General features: G+C 43.9%; 1 protein-coding gene across 1 annotated transcript in view; it reads right to left on the reverse strand.

Annotated features, from left to right (window-relative positions):
• Positions 1-24,160, reverse strand: part of nfrkb (nuclear factor related to kappaB binding protein) — a 96,221-nt gene that overhangs the window by 66,484 nt on the left and 5,577 nt on the right. The window contains exons 5-9 of the mRNA XM_048615380.1: positions 22,847-23,048; positions 22,477-22,604; positions 17,632-17,803; positions 7,944-8,045; positions 6,522-6,595 (exon numbers count right to left, since the gene is read on the reverse strand). Coding sequence (XP_048471337.1) covers positions 6,522-6,595; positions 7,944-8,045; positions 17,632-17,803; positions 22,477-22,604; positions 22,847-23,048 — 678 coding nt within the window. The remainder of the gene's footprint in view (positions 1-6,521; positions 6,596-7,943; positions 8,046-17,631; positions 17,804-22,476; positions 22,605-22,846; positions 23,049-24,160) is intronic.

A 24,160-nucleotide genomic window follows, 5' to 3' on the forward strand; every position in this document is an offset into this window, starting at 1 on the left:
ATACGCTTCCGATCTACGTATGAGAATCGTAAGCGTATAGGAATAAACTATTAAAGGACAAGAGCAAACTCATGCAGGAATTGAAAGAATTAGCTACGTCTGGGAGAAGAACAAGTCAAAACTACATGCGCAAAACTGGTTTGACATCTGGTTGATAACTAGCTGCTTTATAGGACAACTAATTACCCTGCAGAAGAATTTAAGGAGTTAAATGCAGGAAAGCTGTGTCTTCAAACAGACAGTCAATGTCAAATGTAACATGGAACAGGGAAACTACTTCTGATAAGAAGGCAAGTTGCAGACTTGATGGTTTCGGAGTAGTAGTCAATATTGTGGATGGAAAAATCTAAAAAATTATCAATAATAAGGACGAACCTATATAAGAATCCAACAACAGAACCTCGAAGAACAACACTGCACAAGAATCAAACCCTGGGCACTTCTAGAGACAGGTATATGGTTGGAATCAGCTAAATTCCACCATTAATCAATTAATAGCCAAGTTGGACTATGAGGCTTAACTTGCTTACTTGAGAGGTCTTATTTCAGTTGCTACATGCAATGAAGTTTAAATCATTATTTCAGTGCTGATTGTCTGTGAGATTTCTTAATAATTAGCCGAATTATAGGTAGCTTGTAATGAATTACCACAACAAAGGGCAATGGCTTGAACAATTAAAGTCAACTGGCCTGGTTTAAAACTTAAACCCTGTCTAGCTGTTAACTGTCAACCAGCAATAATAGGGATATTCTCCACAGCAACAGCTCTACCAGAATCCAACTGCCAACCAATCAGCACTCTACTTTCATGGACCATAAAGTTTGGTTTCACCTTGGATTTATATTCTTGCAAATTATCCTGATGACTGGACGGCTTGAGTGATAAGGAGAGGCAGGATAGACTGGAAACGTTTTCTCACTGGAGCGCAGGAGATTAAGGGGTGACCTTATAGAGGTTTATAAAATCATGAGGGGCGCAGATAAGGTGAATAACAAAGGTCTTTTCCCCTAAGGTGGACGACTTCAAAATTAGGGGGCATACTTTCAAGGTGAGTGGAGGAAGATTTAAAAGGGACCTAAGGCGCAACTTTTTCACATACAGGTTGGTTACAACATTTAAAAGACATTTGTAACTATACCTGCATCTACAACTTCTTCTGGCAGTTCATTACACATTTAAAAGACATGTGGATAGGTGCATGAATAGGAAAGGTTGAGAGCGATATGGGCCAACCCCAGGAAAGTGGGATTAGTTTCGGTTGGGAAACTTGGTCGGCAAGGACAAGTTAAATCGAAGGGTCTGTTTCCATGCTGTATGACCCTAACAGTGTAAGATACAAAGTTTTGAGAAAATGTCATTTATCAGCAATACTCAAATTATTGATTAAAATGGAGAAACTGTTTCTAGTCGCACACAAATTTATGCAAATTGGCAGAAGAACTTGGAGATTTAAGCTAATTGTTACCACTGAACAGTGAATACAGAAACTGACCTGGATCAGCCTCGTAAATACTGCAGCTACAATAAAAGGTCAGAGGCTGTAAATTCTGCAGTCAGTAACTCACCTTCTGACTCTCACCATCTACAAGATATAAGTCCTAAATGTGACGAATTATTCTCTACTTGTACGGGTGATTGTAAATCTAACAACACTCAAAAAGCTCAATACCATACAGGACAAAGCAGCCTAATCGAATGACACCCCATCCGGTACCTTCTACATTTACTCCCTCCACCACCAAAGCACAGGTGACAGGAATGTGCACCATTCACAAATCCACTGTAGTAACAAGTCTCCTTCAACAGCACTTTCCAGCTCCACATTCTCTTCCATCTAGAAGGACAAGTGCAGCAGATGTATAGGAACAGCATCACTTGCAGGTTTTCCTCCAAGTAACTCACTATCCTGTCTTGGGAATACATCACCATCTCTTAAGTGTCACAGAGTCAAAACCCTGGAACTTCCTCCCCAATAGCCACATGGACTTCTGTGATTGCAGAAGGCAGCTCACTGCCACCTTATCCAATTCAGGATGGGAGATAATACCTGTCCTAGCCAGCGATGCCCAGATCCTATAAATGATCATTTTGTTTTAAAACAGCGAGTTGTAATTTGCCAGTGAATGCTTACAAAATGTTCAAAATGGAAGATACATTGAGAAAGTTGGTTAAAATAAATTGGATTCTTATCTGAAAGGGTAATGGAAGTAGCAACAATATTAACTTTCAAAAAAAGTGGATAAGTGTATGAAAAGAAGAAACCTACAATGATGTTGGAAAAAAGCAGGGTTGTGTTTTTTTCAAAGAGTAGGAATAAGCAGCACTCGTCTGTAAAGAGTTTTCAATATGCTGCAGTTTATACACAGAGACCTCCTCCACACCTGGTTGAGCCTACAGGCCCTATTGAATAGTCAAGACTAGAGCTGTCTCTTCCTGGAAACTCCATGGTACAGTCTTTGGGGTAATGGTTGTTCATGTTTTCATCAGCAGGTTACGAACATTCACAATGGTCAGCTGCCTGTCCCTTGTAATGGATGATGGTCAGTTTTCAGTCAGTCGGATTTCTTCAGCATTAGTAATCAAATTAGTGTAGATGTATGTGGTTTAACACAGTACTTCACAGCCTTGCCTCAGCTTGCAAAATTCTTCCCTCTGAATCACAAGGTTCCAAGTTCAAATCCCACTCCAGGGCTTGAACACCAATATGGCAAAGGAGTGGAGCATTGATGGAAGTGTCACCTTTTGAATGAGCTTGTTTTGTCTGGATGTAAAAGCACTACTTTCAACAAAAGCAGATGTTTCCTCTAATATTTATACCCCATTTAACATCACAAAAACAGATTCTGATGATTATCACATGGTTGTTTGCAGGAGCATGCTGTGCACAGATTAGCTGCCACATTTCCTATATTCCATCACTGACTGCGCACCAAAAATAATCCATTTGCAGAAAAGCACTTTAGATGGCTGTAAAAGGAGCCATTGAAGTCTTGCGTCTATTTCTTGTGGGATTTAGCATGGTTAGGGTTCAATGGTAAATTTTTTGAAAGACGAGAACATTGACTGTTTGCATTCTAGCTCTCTTGACAAGATCTGATACATTGCTGCAGAGGTGTGCAATTGAACAGTGCTGTGTGCTGGGCTAACAATCTCAGTTTGTTGGTTGGTCTTCAAAGAGACCATTGATCTGCATGCTGGATTTTTTTATGTTTTCAGACCAGGAGACCACTTTGGGCAGTTGGATGTGGCTGAGATGCAGAAATCCAGCATGACAGATCAAACCAGAGATGGCAGTTAGGGCAGTGCTGTGCTCCTCCTGCCAAATGTGGGAGATCAGGGAGCAGTCTAGTGTCCTTGATGACAATGTCTCCAGGCAGTGCGACCAGACGCAGCTCCTCACAGATTGCATGGTTTGGCTGGAGTGTCAGTTGGACAAACTGAGGAGCATACAGGGTGCAGAGAGTGTGACAGACACTAGTTACAGGGAGGTGGTCACACTGCAGGTTCGATCAGGTAAATGGGTAACCGCAAGGAGAGGCGGGCAGGAAGTGCAGGAGTCTCCTGTGGCTATTCCCCTCTCTAACAGGTATTCAGTCTTGGATACTATTGGGGTGACAGTCTCTGAGGGGAGTATAACAGCAGCAGCCAGGCCTGTGGCACCACAACTCACTCTGTTCTAGACCAGGGCCAAGGGAGCAAAGTCCAAGGGAGCAATAGTGGTAGGAATCTAACTAGTTAGGGGTACAGACAGGCGTTTCCGTGGCTGCGTTCGAGGGCCCAGGATGGTGTGTTCCCTCCTAGGTGCCAGGGTCAAGGACTTCTCTGAGCAGTTGCGTGAAATTCTTAAGGGGCAGGGTGAGTAGCCAGAGGTAATTGTGCACATTGGTATCAATGACATGGGTAGAAACAGGGATGAGGTCCTGCGGAGTGAGTACAGGGAGTTAGGAAAGAAGCTGAAAAGCAGGACCTCAAGGGTAGTAATCTCTGGATTCCTACCAGTGCCACATGCTAGTGAGGCAAGGAATAGAAAGATAGGACAGGTAAATGCTTGGCTAAGGAGCTGGTGTAGGGGACAGGGTTTCAGGCTCTTGGATCGTTCAGACCTCTTCTGGGGCAGGTTGCACCTAACTGGAGGGGAAGAAATATCTTCTCAGGAAGGTTTAAACTAGACTGGTAGGGGGGCTGGGGACAAGAGTCAGCAAGTGGAGGGATTGAAGAGATGGTAGATGTCAGTTCCAGTAAGTCTAAAAGGAAAGACAGGCAGACACAGATAAATGAACACAATAGGTCTGATGGGCTGTAGCGTGTTTATTTCAACACAAGGAGTATTATGGGTAAGGCAGATGAGTTTAGAATCTGGATCAGTACATGGGCCTATGATGTGGTGGCTATTACAGACACTTAGTTGAAAGAGGGTCAGGACTGGCTGCTCCATGTTCCAGGGTTTGGTTGTTTTAGATGAGACAGAGGGAGGTACAAGAGGTGGACGAGTTGCATTACTAATCAGGGAGAATGTTGGATCTGCACTCAGACAGGACATACTGGAGGGCTCATTCACTGAGGCAATATGGGTACAGCTCAAAAATAAGATGGGTGCAATCATTCTGATAGGGTTATACCATAGGCCCTCCAACAGCCACCTAGACTCAGGAACAAATGTGAAGGCAGATTATGGAAAGATGCAATAAAAACAGAGTTGTCATAGTGGGTGACTTTAACTTCCCAATATTGACTGGGACTTTCTTACAACAAGGGGCCCAGATGGGACAGAATTTGTTAAGTGCGTCCAAGAAGGGTTCTTGAAACAGTGTGTGGATGGTCCAACTGGAGGAGGGACCATATTAGACCTTGTATTGGCTGATAAGCCTGGTCAGATGACTGACTTTTCAGTGGGAGAGCATTTTGGAAACTGTGATCACAACTCCTTAAGTTTTAAGATAGCTATAAATAAGCATAAGGCAGGACCTTGCGAGAAGGCACTAAATTGGGGGACAGCAAATTAGGGTAGGAGCTAGGGAGTGTTAGTTGTGAGCAGCTGTTATCAGGCAAGTCCATGTTTGACATGTGGCAATTGTTTAAAGAGCAACTAATCAGAGTTCAGGACCAACATGTTCCAGTAAGGAGGAAGGACAAGGATGGCAAGGTAATGAACCCTTGGACAATGATGAAGGTTGTGAATTTAGTCAAAAGGGCAAAAGAAACATATGTAAGGTTTAGGAAGCTAAAATTAGACAGGGCCAGAGAAGAATATAAACAAAACCGCAGGAAAGAACTCAAGCAGGGAATTAGGAGAGCAAGGAGGGGCCATGAAATGACCTTAGCAAGTAGGGTTAAAGAGAATCTATACTACATTCTATACATACATTAGAAACAAGAGGATAGGACCAGTCAAGGATAAAGGAGGGAATTGTGCTTGGAGGCAGTGGATGGCATAGAAGGTTATCAAAGGATACAGAGATATATAGATCAGTTGTAGATATGGGCGAAGAAGTACAGATGGGATTTAAGCATGAGGTGCTGCATTTTGGGAGATCAAGTGTTAAGGAATAGTGTACAGTTAATGGCAGGATCCTGAACAGCATTGATGTACCGAGGGATCTTGGGTTTCAAGTCCATAGTTCCCTGAAAGTGGCCACACAAGCAGACAGGGAGGTAAAGAAGGCGTATGGCATGCTTGCCTTTATTAGTCAGGGCACTTAGCAGAAGAGTCAGAATGTCATGTTGCAACTTTATAGGACTTCAGTTAGGCCACACTTATGGTATTGTGTTCCAATTCTGGCTGTTACATTACAGAAAGGATATGGAGGCTTTGGAGAGGGTGCAGAAGAAGTTTACCAGGATGTTGCCTGGATTAGAGGGAATCAGCTATAAGGAGAGGCTAGAAAAACTAGGATTGTTTTCTATGCAGTGGGTGAGGCTGAAGGGAGACTTGATAGAAGTCTATAAAATTATGAGATGCATAGCTAGGGTTGATGGTCAGAATCTTTTTCCCTCAGAATTGAAATGTCTAATGCTAGGAGGTGTGCATTTAAGGTGAGAAGGAGAAAGTTCAAAAGAGATGCAAGCAGCAAGTTTTTTAACACAGAAAGTGGTAGGTGTCTGGAATGGACTGCCAGGGGTGGTGGTGGAAGTAGATACAATAGAAAGGGCTTTTAGATAAGCACATGAATATGCACAGAAGGGAGTGACACTGACCAAGGGCAGGCAGAAGGGATTAGATTATTTTAGGCATCATGTTCGGCACAATATTGTGGGCCAAAGGGCTGTTCCTGTGCTATGCTGTGCTGTACTGTACTGTGTTCTAAACTAGCCCACCTCTTGGTCACCTTGCTTGCATAAACCTAAGATCAAAGTCTTATGGGTTGCATTGATCACTTCAGAGTCACAAGTGAAGGCCAACATTGTCCGAAATCAATATGCTTCTGCTTGAGTGCACCAAGAGACCCCATTAAAGAACAAAAAACTAACAAAAACACAGGCAAAGCAAAGATTCCTAACAACTGTGCATAGATCAGCCTACCGGTTGTAGTCTTCGCTTCTCAACATGTTTCCTCAGCATTATCTTCAAATCATCATCTCCCAGTTCAGGTTTACCTGGAACATGTAAAATCAAAACGTATTTTCTCTTACCTGAACATTGGTTTCATTTCTGGGCGGAGGGGGGCCTGGTGGAAGTAGGGTGGCGCAGTGTTTCAGGGAGGATAGTAGCACCTTGAATATGGTACAGTGCCTGGGGGAAGAGGGGCCGGAGACTAGGCGCCTGGTTTATAGGAGAAAGGGTTGGGGGAGAGAGAAGAGACACTTTTCAGTGATCTGCATAATTCTGGGATAGCTGAGGTATCCTCTGTATATAGTCGATGAGCCCCAAGAAGGAATTTCAAATTCACAATTATTAGCATGATGTGAAATTCAATTGATGCGGATGTATTTAAGCTCCTGGCTTGTCTGCTTCTTACCACCAGGCCTGCCACATCCTTCTTTTTTTCTCTCCTTATTTAACATTTCATTTCCAACATCAAGTTTTGGGTGAGGAAGGAGGATCTGAGAGCCGCTGCAGCAGAGAATGCAGTGTGAATCCGATCATTCTTCATGGCTGCGTTAGTGGCAGATAAAGACGAGGTGTGTCCGGACCCAGGACTCCAATGACCCAAGTTTCCTTGAGGATTCTGCAGTGTCTTCACAGCAGCATGGTTGCTCTGGTCCAGCCTGGAATTCCTTGAGGTGCTTTCAGCAGCACCATGTGTCTCCTTTCAGCAGCTTCGGCATGAGCCTGGGACTCCTTTTAGTGGCTGTTTCTGTTGGCATTGTGCTGGGTCTCCTTGTGGCAGTTCCAGTCGTCTGTGACTCCATTTGAGGTTTTCTTTGGCACCGTGGTGGGTCCAGCCCGGGATACCAGGTTTTTTAATTGTAGGGGTGTGGAGGGCAGTATCAGGTCCTTGACACCAGAACTGTGAAATGGACTAAGTGGGCTTTGTCTTAAATTCATTTTATTACTTTGTATTTTATCGTTATGTTATCGTGGAAGGAATGTTATTCTGAACTTTTTTTTTATTTTTCTAATTTATTACTCTGATCTTGTACTTTTGAAGATCTGTAATGATGGACTTTTTATTTCTTTATTTTTCAAATTTTTTTTTTCCTAAGAATTTATACTCCAGAATCTGTACCTTGGTAACTTTGTACCTTGGTGCGGTAAGTGGTGACTTTTTCACCGTACTCACGTGTGCATGACAATAAAGCTAATTCAATTCAAATTCAAACTGTATTTGGCTCTCCGGTGCAGACTGACTCTCACCAGCTGACAAGGAATAGCTCTCTTACACTTGAAAGTCCCCAGCTCTAGAAAGCACCACGTTGAGTAAGAGGCACTGGAGCAAAGAGATGTAAGAACCAAGGTTCAGTGGCTGGTTTAGCATTAAAGAGATAGCAGGGTTACACTTACTGACTGTCTTCATGTCCTGCGTGGAAAGGGTGGGTACAACTCGTAGCGCCACACTGGGACTCATGGGGTGGGTTGGAGAACCTGGAAGCCAGGAACACATCTCTATAATAGAGAGAAACATGATTTACCAGCAGACCAAGAGAACAGGACAATCTGCTAGATTACAAATTTCTGACTTTTTTAAAAAAATATTTCACATGATAAAGAGCACGTTAGTTATGTTGGCATTTAATGCCTATCTTAAAACAAAAATGGAACAACATTAAGTGGGTAGCATGGTGGCACAGTAGTTTAGTGCTGTTACCTCTCAGCACCAGGGGGTAGGGTTCAATTCCAGTCTAGGGTGACTGCGTGGAGTTCCCGTTCTCCCCATGTCTGCGGGGGTTTCCATCAGCTGCTCCGGTTCCCTCCCACAGTCCAATAATGTGCACACTGGATGGACTGGCCATGCTAAATCGCCCCGCAGTGAGCAGGGATGAGTGGACTGGATGGTTAGCCATGAGAATTGTCAGATTACAGGGATAGTTCGGGATGCTCTCGGTGGCTTGGTGCAGACTTGATGGGCTGAATGGCCTCTTTCTGCCCTGTCGGAATTCTTTGATACAATTCTATGAAATGGATCAATTGCTGGTGGCGCCAGGGGTGTGCGTGTGCATGTGGGTGGTGAGGGAGTATCACCACTGGGCATGAGAGCAGAGGGGTACCAACAGACCATAATCACTTGGAAGGTTAACTTTAAGGATTGACCTGCATGTAAAGGTTGTGGTACTGGATCAAAATTTTTTTGATATTTTCTTGAGGGTTCTATTTTTTTTTCAGGGTTTCTTTAAGTCTCAAGGTTTGTGTGAGAAACTGAACTGTTCTTAAGGCAGTAACGTACAATCTCACTCCATTGATGATATCACAGAAACAAAAAGACTTGGTGCTGGGAAGGTAGCCAAGAATCCAACAATTAAACAGTTTTCTTCAATTCACCTTCCCCCACCCTCTATCCCTCTTCTAAAGGCCGATCTCAAAACAAACTCAAAGCCTGGAAGGTCAGGTCCTTCTCGATCGACTGGATCCCTGATCTCAAAAGTTTTTAAAGAGAAAATCACACACATGGGCAATAAAAGAATCCTTGTACACAGGCAAGGAGATTAAAAAGGATTTCTGCCATTGTTTTTTCTGACTCCACGCCAAATCTCTACTTTAAAAACTTTCCTCATAAAATAATTTATTGGACAAACATAAAGGGGGAAGAAAGCCATTGGAAAGGATTTAATTTTTTTCTTTTGGCTATTATTATTCTTAAAAGACAGGCCTGAATGACTGATTTACAAGAAAGTAATAAGGATATTTTGAATAAAGTTCGTAAATCTTTTCCATAAATAACCAAACTGGAAGTGTGAAAGGGAGTATCATTACTGGCTGTTCCTTCACGTTCAACCTGAGGGGCCTCCTTCTCTCCTGCATCCCTCTCTCTCTTCCTCTTTTTGTTTTACATTGAAATTGGAGGGTTAAACGTAGAACAGTACAGCAAAGGAACTGACCGTTTGGCCCACCATGTCTGTGCCGACCATGAACCCATGCTAAACAAATCCCACCTGCCTGTACAAAGTCTGTAGCCCTCTATTGCCTGGCTGTTCAAATGACTGTCTAAATGTCTCTTAAACATTGCTAACGTAGTTGTTGTAATCAGGAGAGGCCTTGGGGATGATGGATGGCTGCTTGTTCATAAATAATTAACCAAACCTTAGCTTTATGAAAGATTTCGCATAACTAAATCAGTTTTTGCACTCAATTCCTCTATTTATAAACCTCAAAATTCCATTTGCTTTTGCTTTCCACAGCCTCTATGGCCTGATATCTTCAAAGTTCAATTCAAATGAAACCCTAGGTCCCATTATTCCTACACACTACTTACAATTGTGCCATTGAGACAATACTGCCTCTCCCTCAGTCTCTGGCCAAAAGGCATCACCCTACACCTTTCCGTAATAAACTCTATTGGTCACTTGTCAGCCCATTCCCCCAAACTCTATGTCCTGATGTAGTCAACAGATATTGTCCTCACTGTTAGCCACTGCCTCAGGTTTGGTACCATTGGTAAATTGTGCAATGTTCATTTTATTGCAGCATTCAAATCATTTACATACATCAAAAAAGCAATGGTCCGAGTAATGACTATTGTTAACACCACTGTCATCTTCCAGTCTAATAAATAACCACTGACCATAACTCACTGTTTTCTGTCCATAAGCCAATATTGTTTCAGCCAAATTGATGTAAATCCTCTTATTCAATAAACCTCAGATTTATTAATCAGATTTCTATGCGGTCTGAGAGACTTGATCCTGAGCAGGTAGTTAGAATTCACAAAGGCAACATTCAGAACATTTCCTTCATCAAGTTTATCTATTACCTCATTAAAAAATGTAGGAGTAGAACCAGGCCATTCAACCCATCAAGTCTGCTCCACCATCCAACAAAATCATGGTTGATCTGATAATCATCAACTCCATTTTCTTACCTTGCCTCATAGGAAAAGAGTAGGCCGTTGGGCCCCTCGAGCCTACTCCACCATTCCATAGGATCATGGTTGATCCAACATTCCTTATACCCACTTTCCTCCCCTTTCCCCATAATGCTTGATTCCCCTATTAATCAAGAATCTATCAGCCTTAAATATTCGCAAGGACTCTGTCCCCACAGCCCTTTGTGGCAAGGAGTTCCAAAGACACTCTAACCTCAGCAAAGAAATTCTTCCTCATCTCAGACTTAAATTGGTACCCCTTGATTCTGAGATTATGCCCTCTGGTTCTAAACTCTCCCACGAGGGAAAACATTCTCTCAGCATTCAACCTATAAAGCCCCTTAAGAATCTTATGTGTTTCTCTGAGACCAATTTTTATCCTTCTAAACTCCAGTGAATAAAGTTTAATCTTTGATCATAAGACAATCTATCCATACCAGGGATCATCTTAATAAACCTTCTCTAAACTATATGCAATGAAAAGATGTCTTTCCTTAAACAAGGGAACCAAACCTGCTCACAATACTCCAAATGTGGTCCCACCAGCACCTTGGACAGTTGCAATGAGACTTCCTTACTCTCATACTCCAAATCCCTTGAAATAGGGTCAATGTTCCAATAGCATTCCTGATTACTTGCTGCACCTGTGACTAGCAAGTCCCTTATGTGTTGCAGTTTTCTGCACTATTACTCTACTTAAATAATATTCGTTCTCCCTTCCAAAATGCAACTTGCATTTCCGCCTATTTTTGTGTTTTCAAGAAGTAGAATCCCTATTGTGTGGCAACAGGCCATTCGGCCCAACAAGTCCAACCAACTCTCTGACGAGCATCCCATCCAGACCCAGCTCCCCTCCTACCCTTTCCCTATGGCTAATCCACCTACCTACACATCCCCAGACACTATAGGCAATTTAGCATGGCCAATCTACCTAGCCTGCACATCTTTGGGCTATGGAGGGAATGTGGAGCACCCGGAGGAAACTCGCGCAGACACGGGGAGAATGTGCAAACTCCACACAGACAGTCGCTCAAGGCTGGAATTGAACCCAGGTCCCTGGCACTGTGAGGCGGCGGTGCTAACCACCGAGCCACCGTGCTGCTCCAAATTTATTGTTTGCAAATTTAGCTACATTACGTCCACTTCCTTCCTCCAATTCATTAATAAATATTGTGAACAGTTGCTGTCCCATCACTGATCCCTGTAGAGACCCACCGGTTACAGATTGCCAACCTGAAAAATAACACCCACACACACTATTTCCTGCCCATTAGCCAATTCTCCATCTATGCCAATGTACGATCTTCCACACCATGGTCTCTCATAATATGACTTTATCTTCTGTGAGTATCTTATTGAATGTCTTCTGGAAGTCCAAATGTAACACATCCATTGGTTCCCTTCTATCCACTCTGACTGAGACTTCCTTGGAAAGCTCTAAAGTAGGCAGACATCATATCCCCTTCATGAAACAAGCTGACTCTGCTTGGATTAGATTATGATTTTCCAAATGTGCCATTGTTCTCCTAATATTAGATTCCAGTAATTTTCTAAGAATAGATGTTAGGCTAATTGACCTATTGTTACCTATCTTTTGCCTCCCTCCCTTTTTGAATAGCAGTGTTACATGGCAATTTTTCAAACCTTCAGTACTACTGCAGAATCCAAGGGTTGTTGGATAATTACAAACAACACATCCACTATCTCTGTAGCTACTTCTTTTAGGATCCTAGGACGCAAACTTTCAGGGCCAGGGGACTTATCTGCCGTTTGTCCCAATGATTTGTCTAATACTACTTTTCTAAAGATCGGTGATGGTACTTAATTCCTCCTTGATTCTTTAGTATTAACGAGATGTTTGAATTATCTTCCACCGTGAAGACTGATACAAAATATGTTTGAATACTCTGCCTTTTTTTGTTCTCCATAATAATCTCCCCAGATCAATTTTCTAAGGGGCCTAGGCTCACGTTGACTCTCATACATATTTAAAGAAATTCTTATTGCCAGTTTTTATATTCCTTACTACTCTGTGCTTGTAGTGTAATTTTCTCCCTCTTCATCCTTTGTAGTCCTCCTTTCCTGGATGCTGAATTTATCCCAGTTTTTCAGGCTATCACTGACTTTTGCCTGCTTATGTGATCTTTCTTTAAACTTTATACTTTCCTTAATTTCCTTGGTTCATCACGGTTGAATTGTCCCTCTCTTAGAATCTTTCCTCCTTATTGGTATATATTTTTGCTGAAAGTCATGAATTATCTCCTTAAATATCTGCCACTGCTTGCTATTGGCATTCCTGCTGGTAAGCAAGCAGTGGCAGACATTTGGCAACTCAGTCTCAGCAGTGCTTTATAGTAAAGTATTCGACAGATTCATGACTCCGAGAAAAGAAATTTCTCCTCATCTCTATCTTAAATGTGTGGCCGCACATTCCAAGATTACACCTTGTGGTCCTTGATTCCCCCACAGGGGGAAACAATCTTACCTCTTCTACCCTGTCAAGTCCCGAGGCATCCGCATGTTTCACTAAGAGCTACGTTCTAATAAGCACAGGCCCAATCTACCAACGTCTCCACATAACACAGTCCTTCCATTGCTAGTATCAGCTGAGTGATATTTCTCTGGACTGCCTTCGATCTTTCCTTACATAAAGGGCCCAAAACTGTTCACAGTATTCCAGCTGCAGTCTGACTAGTGCCTTGTACAGTTTAGCAACTTCACTGAGCTTGGAATGGTCAAACATAATCTACCTTTCACAAATCCATGCTAGTTCGCCTGAACCGACTCAAGCCTTTTCAAATGCTCATGATTTTTTTCTGTTTCTAAAACTTTATCACTGCTGTTATACTGACTAGCATATAATTACCTTTCTTGAATAAGGATGTCACATTTGTAACTCTCCAATTGTTTAGCACCTCTCCAGTATCTAGGGAAGGTTTAAAGACTATGGTAAGTCCTTCCACTACCTCCAGCCCCACCTCCCTTAGCAACATGGGATTCAAACCAGTAATCTTAACCACTATTATGACCAGCCTTTCAAGTACATCCTGCCCATCAATTTGCACCTTATCCGCTGCCTTTACTGTTTACCGATATTTTGTTAGCATTCATATCCTTAGTAAAAGACAAATTCAAAATACTGAAGAAGTATTCTAGTCTTTTCTTGCACCTCTTACTGCCTGTTCTTTGTCCTCAATACACCTACCGTGTCTATTATTAACTTATCACGACCCTGGTGAGAACAGAGCCTAAGACTCCTCAAACATACACTTGCAGCAATGCGGCGGCATCTCCAGGTACTACAATCAAGCCTACCCCAGCTCAGAGCCTCCCTCTCCCAGACCTGCAAAGGACCTCTCCTGTTTTTCATTCTTCGCAGGATCCACAACTCGAACTCACGATTCTATTCGGCTTTATTGGACACTAAAAACCGTAAGTGCAGCAAACTTACTGGTGCCTGCCAGCCAACACAGGCCTCTTCCAACCCCCAAATCCCCAACCCTACCCAGGACCTTTCCCACAATGTGCCCACCGCCATTTGCCATGTGGCCACTTCTGGAGCACCCACGGATGACGTCACATCTGCCACCGCCTGGTACGCCACTTCCGGTACAGCGAACGCCATCGACACTGCTGCTGATGCCGCCGCCTCCATTTCCGAGGCCAACACCACAGACATTGAGGATGCCGCCGACGCCGCCAACATCCAAGATTTACCGGCTGACTTCTCTCCGCCCACCGCTGACGCTGACGTCGCTCCATCCACCACCTCCACAGCCAGCAGCTCCAGAGGAGACAATAGCACCCAGCCCTGCCAGGTCTTCACCATCCCCCCAGACCTCCCCCTTATTGAGGACGAATGGTCAGTCCTCAGTAAAGGGCTCACCTTTACCCCCCTCCACCCACACATCAACGAATACAACTCACGCTTGGACATTGAACACTTTTTCCGCCGCCTCCGCCTCCACGCTTACTTTTTTAATCGTGAGCCTAACCCTCCCTCTACTGACCCCTTCTCCCGCCTCCAACACACCCCCTCCTCCTGGACACCATCTCAAGGCCTCCTACCCTCCCTCGACCTCTTCATCTCCAACTGCCGTCACAACATCGATCGCCTCAACCTCTCCACCCTCCTCACCCACTCCAACCTCTCCCCCACAGAACGTGCAGCCCTCCGCTCCAACCCCAACCTCACCATAAAACCTGCGGACAAAGGAGGCGCAGTTGTAGTATGGCGCACTGACCTCTACATCGCCGAGGCCAGGCACCAACTCTCCAACACCTCCTCCTACCGCCCCCTTGATCATGACCCCACCCCCGACCACCAAAACATCATCTCCCAAACCATCCACAACCTCATCATCTCAGGTGACCTCCCACCCAGCGCCTCCAACCTCATCGTTCCCCAACCCCGCACCGCCCATTTCTATCTCCTTCCCAAAATCCACAAACCTGAATGCACTGGTCGACCCATTGTCTCCGCCTGCTCCTGCCCCACCGAACTCATCTCCACTTATCTCGACTCCATCTTCTCCCCCTTGGTCCAGAAACTCCCCACCTACATCTGTGACACCACCCGTGCCCGCCACCTCCTCCAAAACTTCCAATTCCCCGGTCACCAACACCTCATCTTTACCATGGACGTCCAGTTCCTATACACTTGCATTCCCCATGTAGATGGCCTAAAGGTCCTCCGCTTCTTCCTGTCCCGCAGGTCCAACCAGTCCCCCTCCACTGACACCCTCATCCGCTGAGCTGAACTCATCCTCACCCTTAACAACTTCTCCTTCAATTCCTCCCACTTCCTACAGATAAAGGGGGTGGCCATGGGTACCCACATGGGCCAAAGCTATGCCTGCCTCTTCGTAGGATACGTGGAACAATCCCTCTTCTGAAGCTACGCTGGTCCTATCCCCCACCTGTTCCTCCGTTACATCGATGACTGTATCGGCGCCGCCTTGTGCTCCCACGACGAGCTTGAACAGTTCATCCACTTCACTAACACCTTCCACCCCAACCTTAAGTCCACCTGGACCATCTCCGATACCTCTCTCTCCTTCCTGGACCTCTCTGTTTCCATCTCTGGCAAACACCTGGAAACCGATATCCATTTCAAGCCTACCGACTCCCACAGCTACCCAGTGTACACCTCCTCTCATCTACCTTCCTGCAAAAAGGCCGTCCCCTATTCCCAATTCCTTTGCTTCCGCCGCATCTGCTCCCGAGATGAGGCATTCCACTCCCAGATATCCCAGATGTCCTCGTATTTCAAGGACTGCAACTTCCTCTCCACAGTGGTCGAAAACACCCTTGACCGTGTCTCTCGCATTTCCCGCAACTCATCCCTCACACCCCCTCCCCACAATAACAAGCAAAACAGAATCCCCCTCGTCCTCACGTACCGCCCCACCAACCTCCGGATCCAACGCATCATCCTCCGACACTTCCGCCATCTGCAATCCGATTCCACTACCAAAGACATTTTTCCCTCCCCACCCTTATCTGCTTTCCGGAGGGACCACTCTCGCCGTGACTCCCTTGTCTGCTCCACACTCCCCTCCAGCCCCACCACGCCTGGCACTTTTCCCTGCAACCGAAGCAAGTGCTACACCTGCCGCTACACCTTCCCCCTCACCCACATCCCAGGCCCTAATAAGACCTTCCACATCAAACAGATGTTCACCTGCACATCTGCTAATGTGATATACTGTATCCGCTGTTCTCGTTGTGGCCTCCTCTACATCGGGGAAACAAAATGGAGGCTTGGGGACCACTTTGTGGAACACCTACGATCGGTTCGCAACAAACAACTGCACCTCCCAGTCGCGAACCATTTCAACTCCCCCTCCCACTCCTTGAACGACATGTCCATCCTGAGCCTCCTGCAGTGCCACAACGATGTCACCCGAAGGTTGCAGGAACAGCATCTCATATTTCGCTTGGGAACCCTGCAGCCCAATGGTATCAATGCGGACTTCACAAGCTTCAAAATCTCCCATCCCCTGACCGCACCCCAAAACCAGCCCAGCTCGTACCCGCCTCCCTAACCTGTCCTCCCACCTCAAGCCCCACCCCCATCTCCTACTTACTAACCTCATGCCGCCTCCTTGACCTGTCTGTCTCCTCTCCATCTATCTTCTCCTTTATCCATCTTCTGTCCGCCTCCCCCTTTCTCCCTGTTTATTTCAGAATCCCCTTCCCCTCCCCCATTTCTGAAGAAGGCTCTAGACCCGAAACATCAGCTTTCCTGCTCCTCTGATGCTGCTTGGCCTGCTGTGTTCATCCAGCTCTACACCTTGTTATCTCAGAGCACTAGAAATCAAGCTTCACTATTCCACGAATTGTCATGTGTAATTTTTTTTCCAATCATGGGATGTGGGCATTGCTAGGTAGACCAGCATTTATTACCCATCCCTAATTGCCTAGAGGACAGTTAAGAGTCAATCACAATGCTGTGGGTCGTAAGTAGGCCAAACTAGGCTCCTTCAGTTTCACCAGTTTCCTTCCCTGAAGGGCAACAGTCCCATGGTCATGATTAGATCCTGAATTCCACAATTTTTTATTGAATTCAAATACCACTATCTGCCATGATGGGAAGTGAACTCAAGATTGTTACTTGTGTTTTAGGATTAGTAATCTAGTGCTAATACCACTAGGCCACTGCAATTTAATATCTAGGATGGTTAATGCCTGACTGTGACCACTATCTGAGATAAAAGCAACCCACAAGTTTCAAAAGCTTAACTATTATAACAAACTTATCTGCTAACAAATGACAAAAAAAATGTTTAATTACTAACGCAAACTTAAACTATACTCACTTTAAATCCAAACACATGCACACGCAAATACAGAGAAAAAAAGGACAAAAAGGCTGTGGATCAAATTCTAAACCAAAGAAAGATGGGTAACCTTCCTCAGATACCTTTTGCTTGAGGTTTTTGGTGATGATATCATGTTGCTGTTGAACGTCATGACCCTCAATAGGTCAGTTGAACTTGGACCTTGGTTCAAGTTGGCGGTTCTCTTTCTTTTTACAAAATATTGGATTTTGCAAAAAAATCTTGGATTGATGTGAAGGATAGGTGGGCCCACTGAGACCTCCTTTTCCAGCATTTTATCAAGTGAATTGTTGCTGCATCCTGCAATGAACCAATCCATAGACATTCATACCTTCCTCATCAGATGAGGTGCTGTTATCCTTACATTCCTCTTTGACCTCTCGCAGAATCTTTTCGTATCGATTCTGTGCTCGCTTCTCCTCTTCCTTTTGACTCGAAATTGCCTGGTATTTCCTTTTCAGGGTCATGTCAGGGCCACTCTTTCTTGCCAGCTCGAGCAACTCCTGAAAAATGAACCAATCAACAAAAACACTCTGTGGTGTATTTGATGCTACAACAGGGTCAGGTTTTTACACATGTTTAAAGTACCAAACCAAATCAGTTCATTCCTCATTTGAAGTGATGAAACTTTCCAGTGCTGCTACATAAACAGTTTAATGAAGCACTTTGGCAAATACTGCAGTGTCTACAGTTTATTTCAGTATCAATGCCAATTCTCCATGCCCACATTCCTCCTACTACGTCAGTCTCTCCTCTGCCCTCTGGAACAGAAGGATTTAGGAATCAGAGAATCATAGAATCTCTCCAACGTGCAAGCAGGCCAGTCGGCCCATCAAATCCGCACCAACCTTCCAAGGGACATCCCACTCAGACCCAGCCCCCTAATCTATCCCTGTAACCCTGCATTTACCATAGCTAAGCACACCTTTGGATTGTGGGAGGACAATGAAGCAGTCAGAGGAAACCTATGAAAAACCCACATAGACAGTCGCCGGAGGCTGGAATCAAACCCAGGTCCCTGTCGCTGTGAGGCAGCAGTGCTAGCTACTTGTGCTACCGTGCTGCCCTCATCCATGAATTATAAAAGGTTCAGCAGGTACTAGGGAGGGCAAATGGAATGTAGGCATTTATTTCAAAGGGAATGGAGTATATAAGTACAGAGGTTTTGCTAAAACTAGACACGGCAGTAGTCAGACCACAGCTGGGATACTGTGAACAATTTTGGTTACTTTATCTAAAGGAGGGAGGCTACAATGACTTTGGAGGTAGTCCAGAGAAGGTTGACTAGTCTAGGAAGCTTAGGTCAGGTACAGACAGCAGGGATTGAGTGAATCTCTAGAAAAGTATAAAAGCAGTAGGAGTATTCTTAAGAGGGAAATCCGGAGGGCAAAAAGGGGAGATGACTTAGCTTTGGCAAATAGGATTAAGGAGAATCCAAAGGGATTATATAAATACATTAAGGACAAAAGAGTAACATAGGAGAGAACAGGGCCCCTTAAAAATCGGCACGACTGCCAATACGTAGAACCGCAGGAGATTGGGGAGATACTAAACAAGTATTTTGTGTCAGTGTTTACTGTGGAGAAGGATATGGAAGATAGAGAATGTCAGGAAATAAATAGCAACAGCTGAAAGATGTCCATGTTACACAGGTAGTGGTGCCTGATGTCTTAAAACCCATAAAGGTGGGTATCTACACCTAAGGTAGATATACACCTAATCAGGTGTACCCTAGAACTCTGTGGGAAGCCAGGGAAGTGATTCCTGGGCCCCTTGCTGAGGTATTTGTATTATCAATAGCCATAGGTGAGGTGGCGGAAGATTGGAGCTTGGCTAACGTGGTGCCACTATTTAAGAAAGGTGGTAAGAAAAGCCAGGGAACTATTGACCAGTGGTGGCCAAGTTGTTGAACGGAATCCTGAGGGACAGGATTTACATGTATTTGGAAAGGCAAGGACTGATTAGGGATAGTCAACATCGCTTTTGCATGGGAAATCATGTCTCACTAACTTGATTGAATTTTTTGAAAAAGTAATGAAGAGGATTGATCACGGCAGAGCAGTGGACATGATCTATATGGACGTCAGTAAGGCATTTGACAAACTTCCTCATGACAGACTGGTTAACAAGATCAGATCACATGAAATACATGGAAAACTAGCCATTTGGACATGGCACTGGCTCAAGGTAGAAGATAGAGGATGGTGGATGCTTTTCAGGCTGGAGGCCTGTGACCAGTGGTATGCCACAACAATCGGTGCTGGGTCCACTGCTTTTCATCATTTATATAAAAGATTTGGATGTGAAAGTAGGAGGTATGGTCAGTAAGTTTGCAAATGACACCAAAATTGGTGATGTAGTGAACAGTGTAGAAGGTTACCTCAGAGTACAATGGGATCTTGATCAGATGGGACAATGGGCCGAGGAGTGGCAGTTGGAGTATAATTTGGATAAATGTGAGGTGCTGCATTTTGGAAAGGCAAATCAGAGTAGAACTTATAGACTTAATGGTAAGGTGCTGGGGAGTGTTGCTGAACAGAGACCTTGGAGTGCAGGTTCATAGTTCCTTGAAAGTGGAGTCTGTAAATAGACAAAATAGTAAAGGATGCATTTGGTATGCTTGCCTTTTTTGGTCAGTGCATTGAGTATAGGAGTTCGGAGATCATGTTGTGGCTGTACAGGACATTGGTTCGGCCACTATTGGAATACTGTGTGTAATTTTGGTTTACCTACTATAGGAAGGATGTTGCAAATCTTGAAAGGGTTCAGAAAAGATTTACAAGGATGTTGCCAGGGTTGGAGTGTTTGAGTTATAGGGAGAGGCTGAATAGTCCCGATAGCTTAGGAAACTGCGCCTCCTCCACAGTAACACTCAACAGTGCAGCCCCCTAAGGATGCGTCCTCAGCCCTCTACTGTACTCTTTACACCTACAACTATGTTGCCAAATTCTGAACAAACATCATCTACAAGTTCACTAACGACTCCACCATAGTGGAACAGATATCTAACAACGAGTCAAAATACAGAAAGGAGATAGAGGGCTTGGTGATGTGGTGCAATGAAAATAATCTGTCTCTCAACATCAGCAAAACTAAAAAACTGATCATCAACTTCAGAAAGAAAGGAGGAGAACATGGTTCCCATCTATATCAAAGGAACTGAGGTTGAGAGAGTGAAGAGCATCAAGCTCCTCAGAGTGATGATAAGTGACGACCTGTCCTGGACTTCCCACATGAATGATAATAACCGAAGACCTGTCATGGACTTCCTACATAAATGCGACAAGTTAAGAAGGCACAACAACATCTCTTCTTCCTCAAACGGCTCAGGAAATTTTGCATGTCGATAAGGTCCCTCATCAACTTCTCCAGATGCACCAGTGAAAGCATACTGTACGGGTGCATAATGGGCTGGTATGGCAACTGCTATGCCCAGGACCGTAAGAAACTACAGGAGGTGGTGTGCTCACCCCAGACCATCACGGAAGTCAACTTTCCATCTGTAGATTCTATTTACACGGTTCGCTGCCGCTGAAAGGCGACCAACATCAAAGAGCAATTGCACCCTGTTAATTACCTTTTCCGTCAGGCAGAAGGTACAAAAGCCTGAACATACGCGCCGCAGGTTCAGGAACACCTTCTTTCCAGCTGTTATCAGACTATTGAATGGACTCTAAACTCAAATAATGTAAGCTGCAATGTAACCTGTATGCCTCTAAGTCTTTTTAATCTGCACATCCTTTGCTTGCTGTGGATCTGTCTGTACTGCTCGTAAACAAAGCTTTTCATTGTATTTCGGTACACGTGACAATAAAATCAAAATCAAAATTTTCCTTTGAGCGTAAGAGACTGAGGGGTGATCTTATAGAGGGTTATAAAATCATGAGGGACATGGATAGGGCGAATATTCAAGGTTTTTTCCCCAGTGTGAGGGAGTCCAAAACTAAAGGGCATAGGTTTAGCATGAGAGGATAAAGATTTAAAAGGGGTGTAATGGGCAACCTTTTCATGCAGAGGGTACTGTGTGTATGGAATGAGCTGTCAGAGGAAGTGGCGGAGGCTGGTAAAATTACAACATTTAAAAGGCATCTGGAAAGGTATATGAATAGGAAGGGTTTAGAGGGATATGGGCCAAATACTGGCAAATGGGACTAATTTACGATATCTGATCGGCATGGACGAGTCAGACTGAAGGTTCTGTTTTCATGCTGTACAGCTCTATGAGTCTATGATATTATGCCCCATGTATGGAGGCACGGTCTTATGAAGAAACATTGTGTAGATTGTGTTTGTAGTCATTGTGATAATAGAAGAATGAAACATCTAAGATTCTTGAAACATAAGATTTTTAGGGAACTTGATAGGGTAAATGAAGAAAAGTGTTTTTCCCTTGTGGGACAGCCTAGGACCAGAGGGCATAATCTCAAAATGAGTTCACACATTTAATACAGAGGAGGAACTTCTTCTGTCAGTGGGTCATGAATCTGTGGAATTCGTACACGCAAAGAACTGTTGAGGCTGGGTCATAAAGTACACTCAAGGCTGAGACAGATTTTTCATCAGTAAGGGAATCAACGGTTGCGGGGGCGGGAAAGGTAGGAAAATGGTGTGGAGGATTCTTAGATCAATCATGATTTCATTGAATGGTGCAGCAGTTTCGTTGGAATAAATGGTCTACTTCTGCTCCTAACTAAATCTCTCTACACTTAAAATTATCAATGTGTAAATATAACTTAACATCAAAATATTTTAACCCTACAGGGTTCAGACAGGTGTGATAGAAAACTACACACTCATTAGTCAGTGATCAGACAAGTTTAAGAATTAAAACTCTCAGCAGACATAGTTAAATTAATAGAACTATACATTGACACTAGGCAACTGACACTGATGCAAATTCTTGCTAGGCACAAGCCAGTACCAACAGACAGGGGAGAGCACCAATTCAATGAACCAGCCATACCCTGCTACACGCTGCTCTAAAATGTCATCACAATTATTCTGGGGTCATCTCATTTAGTCTGCTTCAGCATTACTGTTTCCTTATTTACCATGAAGCGGGGCTCTTCAACATTTCAAATGTTACAAATTTTACAATTGATCCCTTGAAATAACTGATTTACAAACCATCTCACTTCTCCTCCCACCACCCGACTGCCTGTAGTTTTGCTCATACCTTTCTGGAGACAAGGATCTGTTTCAGCAGTTTGTGGAAGTATTGCTGTTGGGAGTACAGGTACCGCTTATACTGTGACTTCATACACAGCTTTCTGTACTTGACCACCTCTGGGTTAAAGTAGCCATCTGTAGACAGAAGACAATCACCAGCAACATCAAAAGTCCAAATAAAGTACCAAATAAAATGCCCTTCTTCCCAACAAAGCTCAACCTACTTTTCTAATTCAATTCCTTCTCATAAAATGATAGTGTACAAAATTTCAAAGATCCAACCTGTCTTCCATACATTTGTGCTCTTTAGTAAAGCAGGATGACTTTGTTATCTAACTGTACTCTCTTTGAATGCTAAAGCAAATGCAGGGATTTACCTCGGAAGAGCTTCTGAGCAATGTATAGAGGATTCCCAAAGCGGAAGCGATCTCCGTTGAAGAGCCCTGTAACGATGTCATCCTGTTGCTCCAGGTTTTTCTCAGTAAACTGTGGAAGAAATTTCCTCAAGTGATCCCTCTGGGACTGAGACAGAACTTCATCCCAGGTGCTGCGACTCACCACCTCAAAGAAGATATCAGGCTGTGAAGACAAAGATTTAATTCACAATCGATACAGGTTGTGCCACAATAAAAAATACATTCAGATTTCCTGCAAAACACTTCTTTAAAATACTGTCAGTGAATTTCTGTCAGACGGACTACATGTTCACTGTTCCATCTAATGCCAGTCTCAGTCAAGTCAAATTCATAAACGGGTGAAATTGGTTAAAGATGGTTAAAGTTCTCCCATCCATCCCCTCCCTGTCAAATGAAACACCGCATACATTTCTGTTTTCCACATCAGCAATTCTCTGCAAATAGATCTGGAGCTGTATACCGGAAACTCAAAATGATTCGGTGCTAAAAATGACAGTGAAGGATGAGAATCTCAAACACTATCTGCCCAGTGAGTTCCAGTGTTACTAGTGATGCCACATTACTTCATATTCATAGCATTGCAACTTACTGAATGCTCCATGCCCAGTTGACACTCAGTTTTCACATGAAAGCAGCAACTCAGAAATTCACATTCTCGGCTTTATAACATCATAAAGGAAGAGCCTCAGGGGACCAATATGTTTATGATTTCCAAATCACTCCATGAAGGAATCAAACCATTTATTCGGTTACCCTCACAATTGAGTTAGCACAGAGTTCTGGGCTGTCCACTCATACCAGTTTAGGAATCTGATCATAGTTGTACAAAAATTTTGAGAGGAATGAGTTCATTGCTTAACATGGGAATGAACAGAGGGAATTACAGACAAAGATTTCCAAAGAGAAGGGAATGTACGACAGGTTTTAAAAGAAGTTGATGTCATTAAATGAGCTGCAGGAGTAGCAGCCCTGACTTTGAGAAACTGTGTCAAGTAGTGAAGGATAAATCACCATAGTCCTATCAGACCACAGGGCTGCTCTCACATTTGAGAGAGGGGTGTCTGGTGGTGGTTTAATCTGAGGGTCACCGCACCTCAGGCAAGAGGAGTGGTTGAAAAGGACAGTCCTTTATGGTAACCCCAATCAGTACAGGAATTGAACCTACGCTCTTGGCACCACTCTACATCGCAAACCAGCCACCCAGTCAACTGAGATAAACCAACCCCCAGTGTCAAATCATATAGTTTAATCAAGTGGAAAAAAATTGAGATCTTG

This window comes from Rhincodon typus, chromosome 32, assembly GCF_021869965.1.
Source record: "Rhincodon typus isolate 14 chromosome 32, sRhiTyp1.1, whole genome shotgun sequence".
In the NCBI taxonomy this organism is placed as follows: Eukaryota; Metazoa; Chordata; class Chondrichthyes; order Orectolobiformes; family Rhincodontidae; genus Rhincodon; species Rhincodon typus.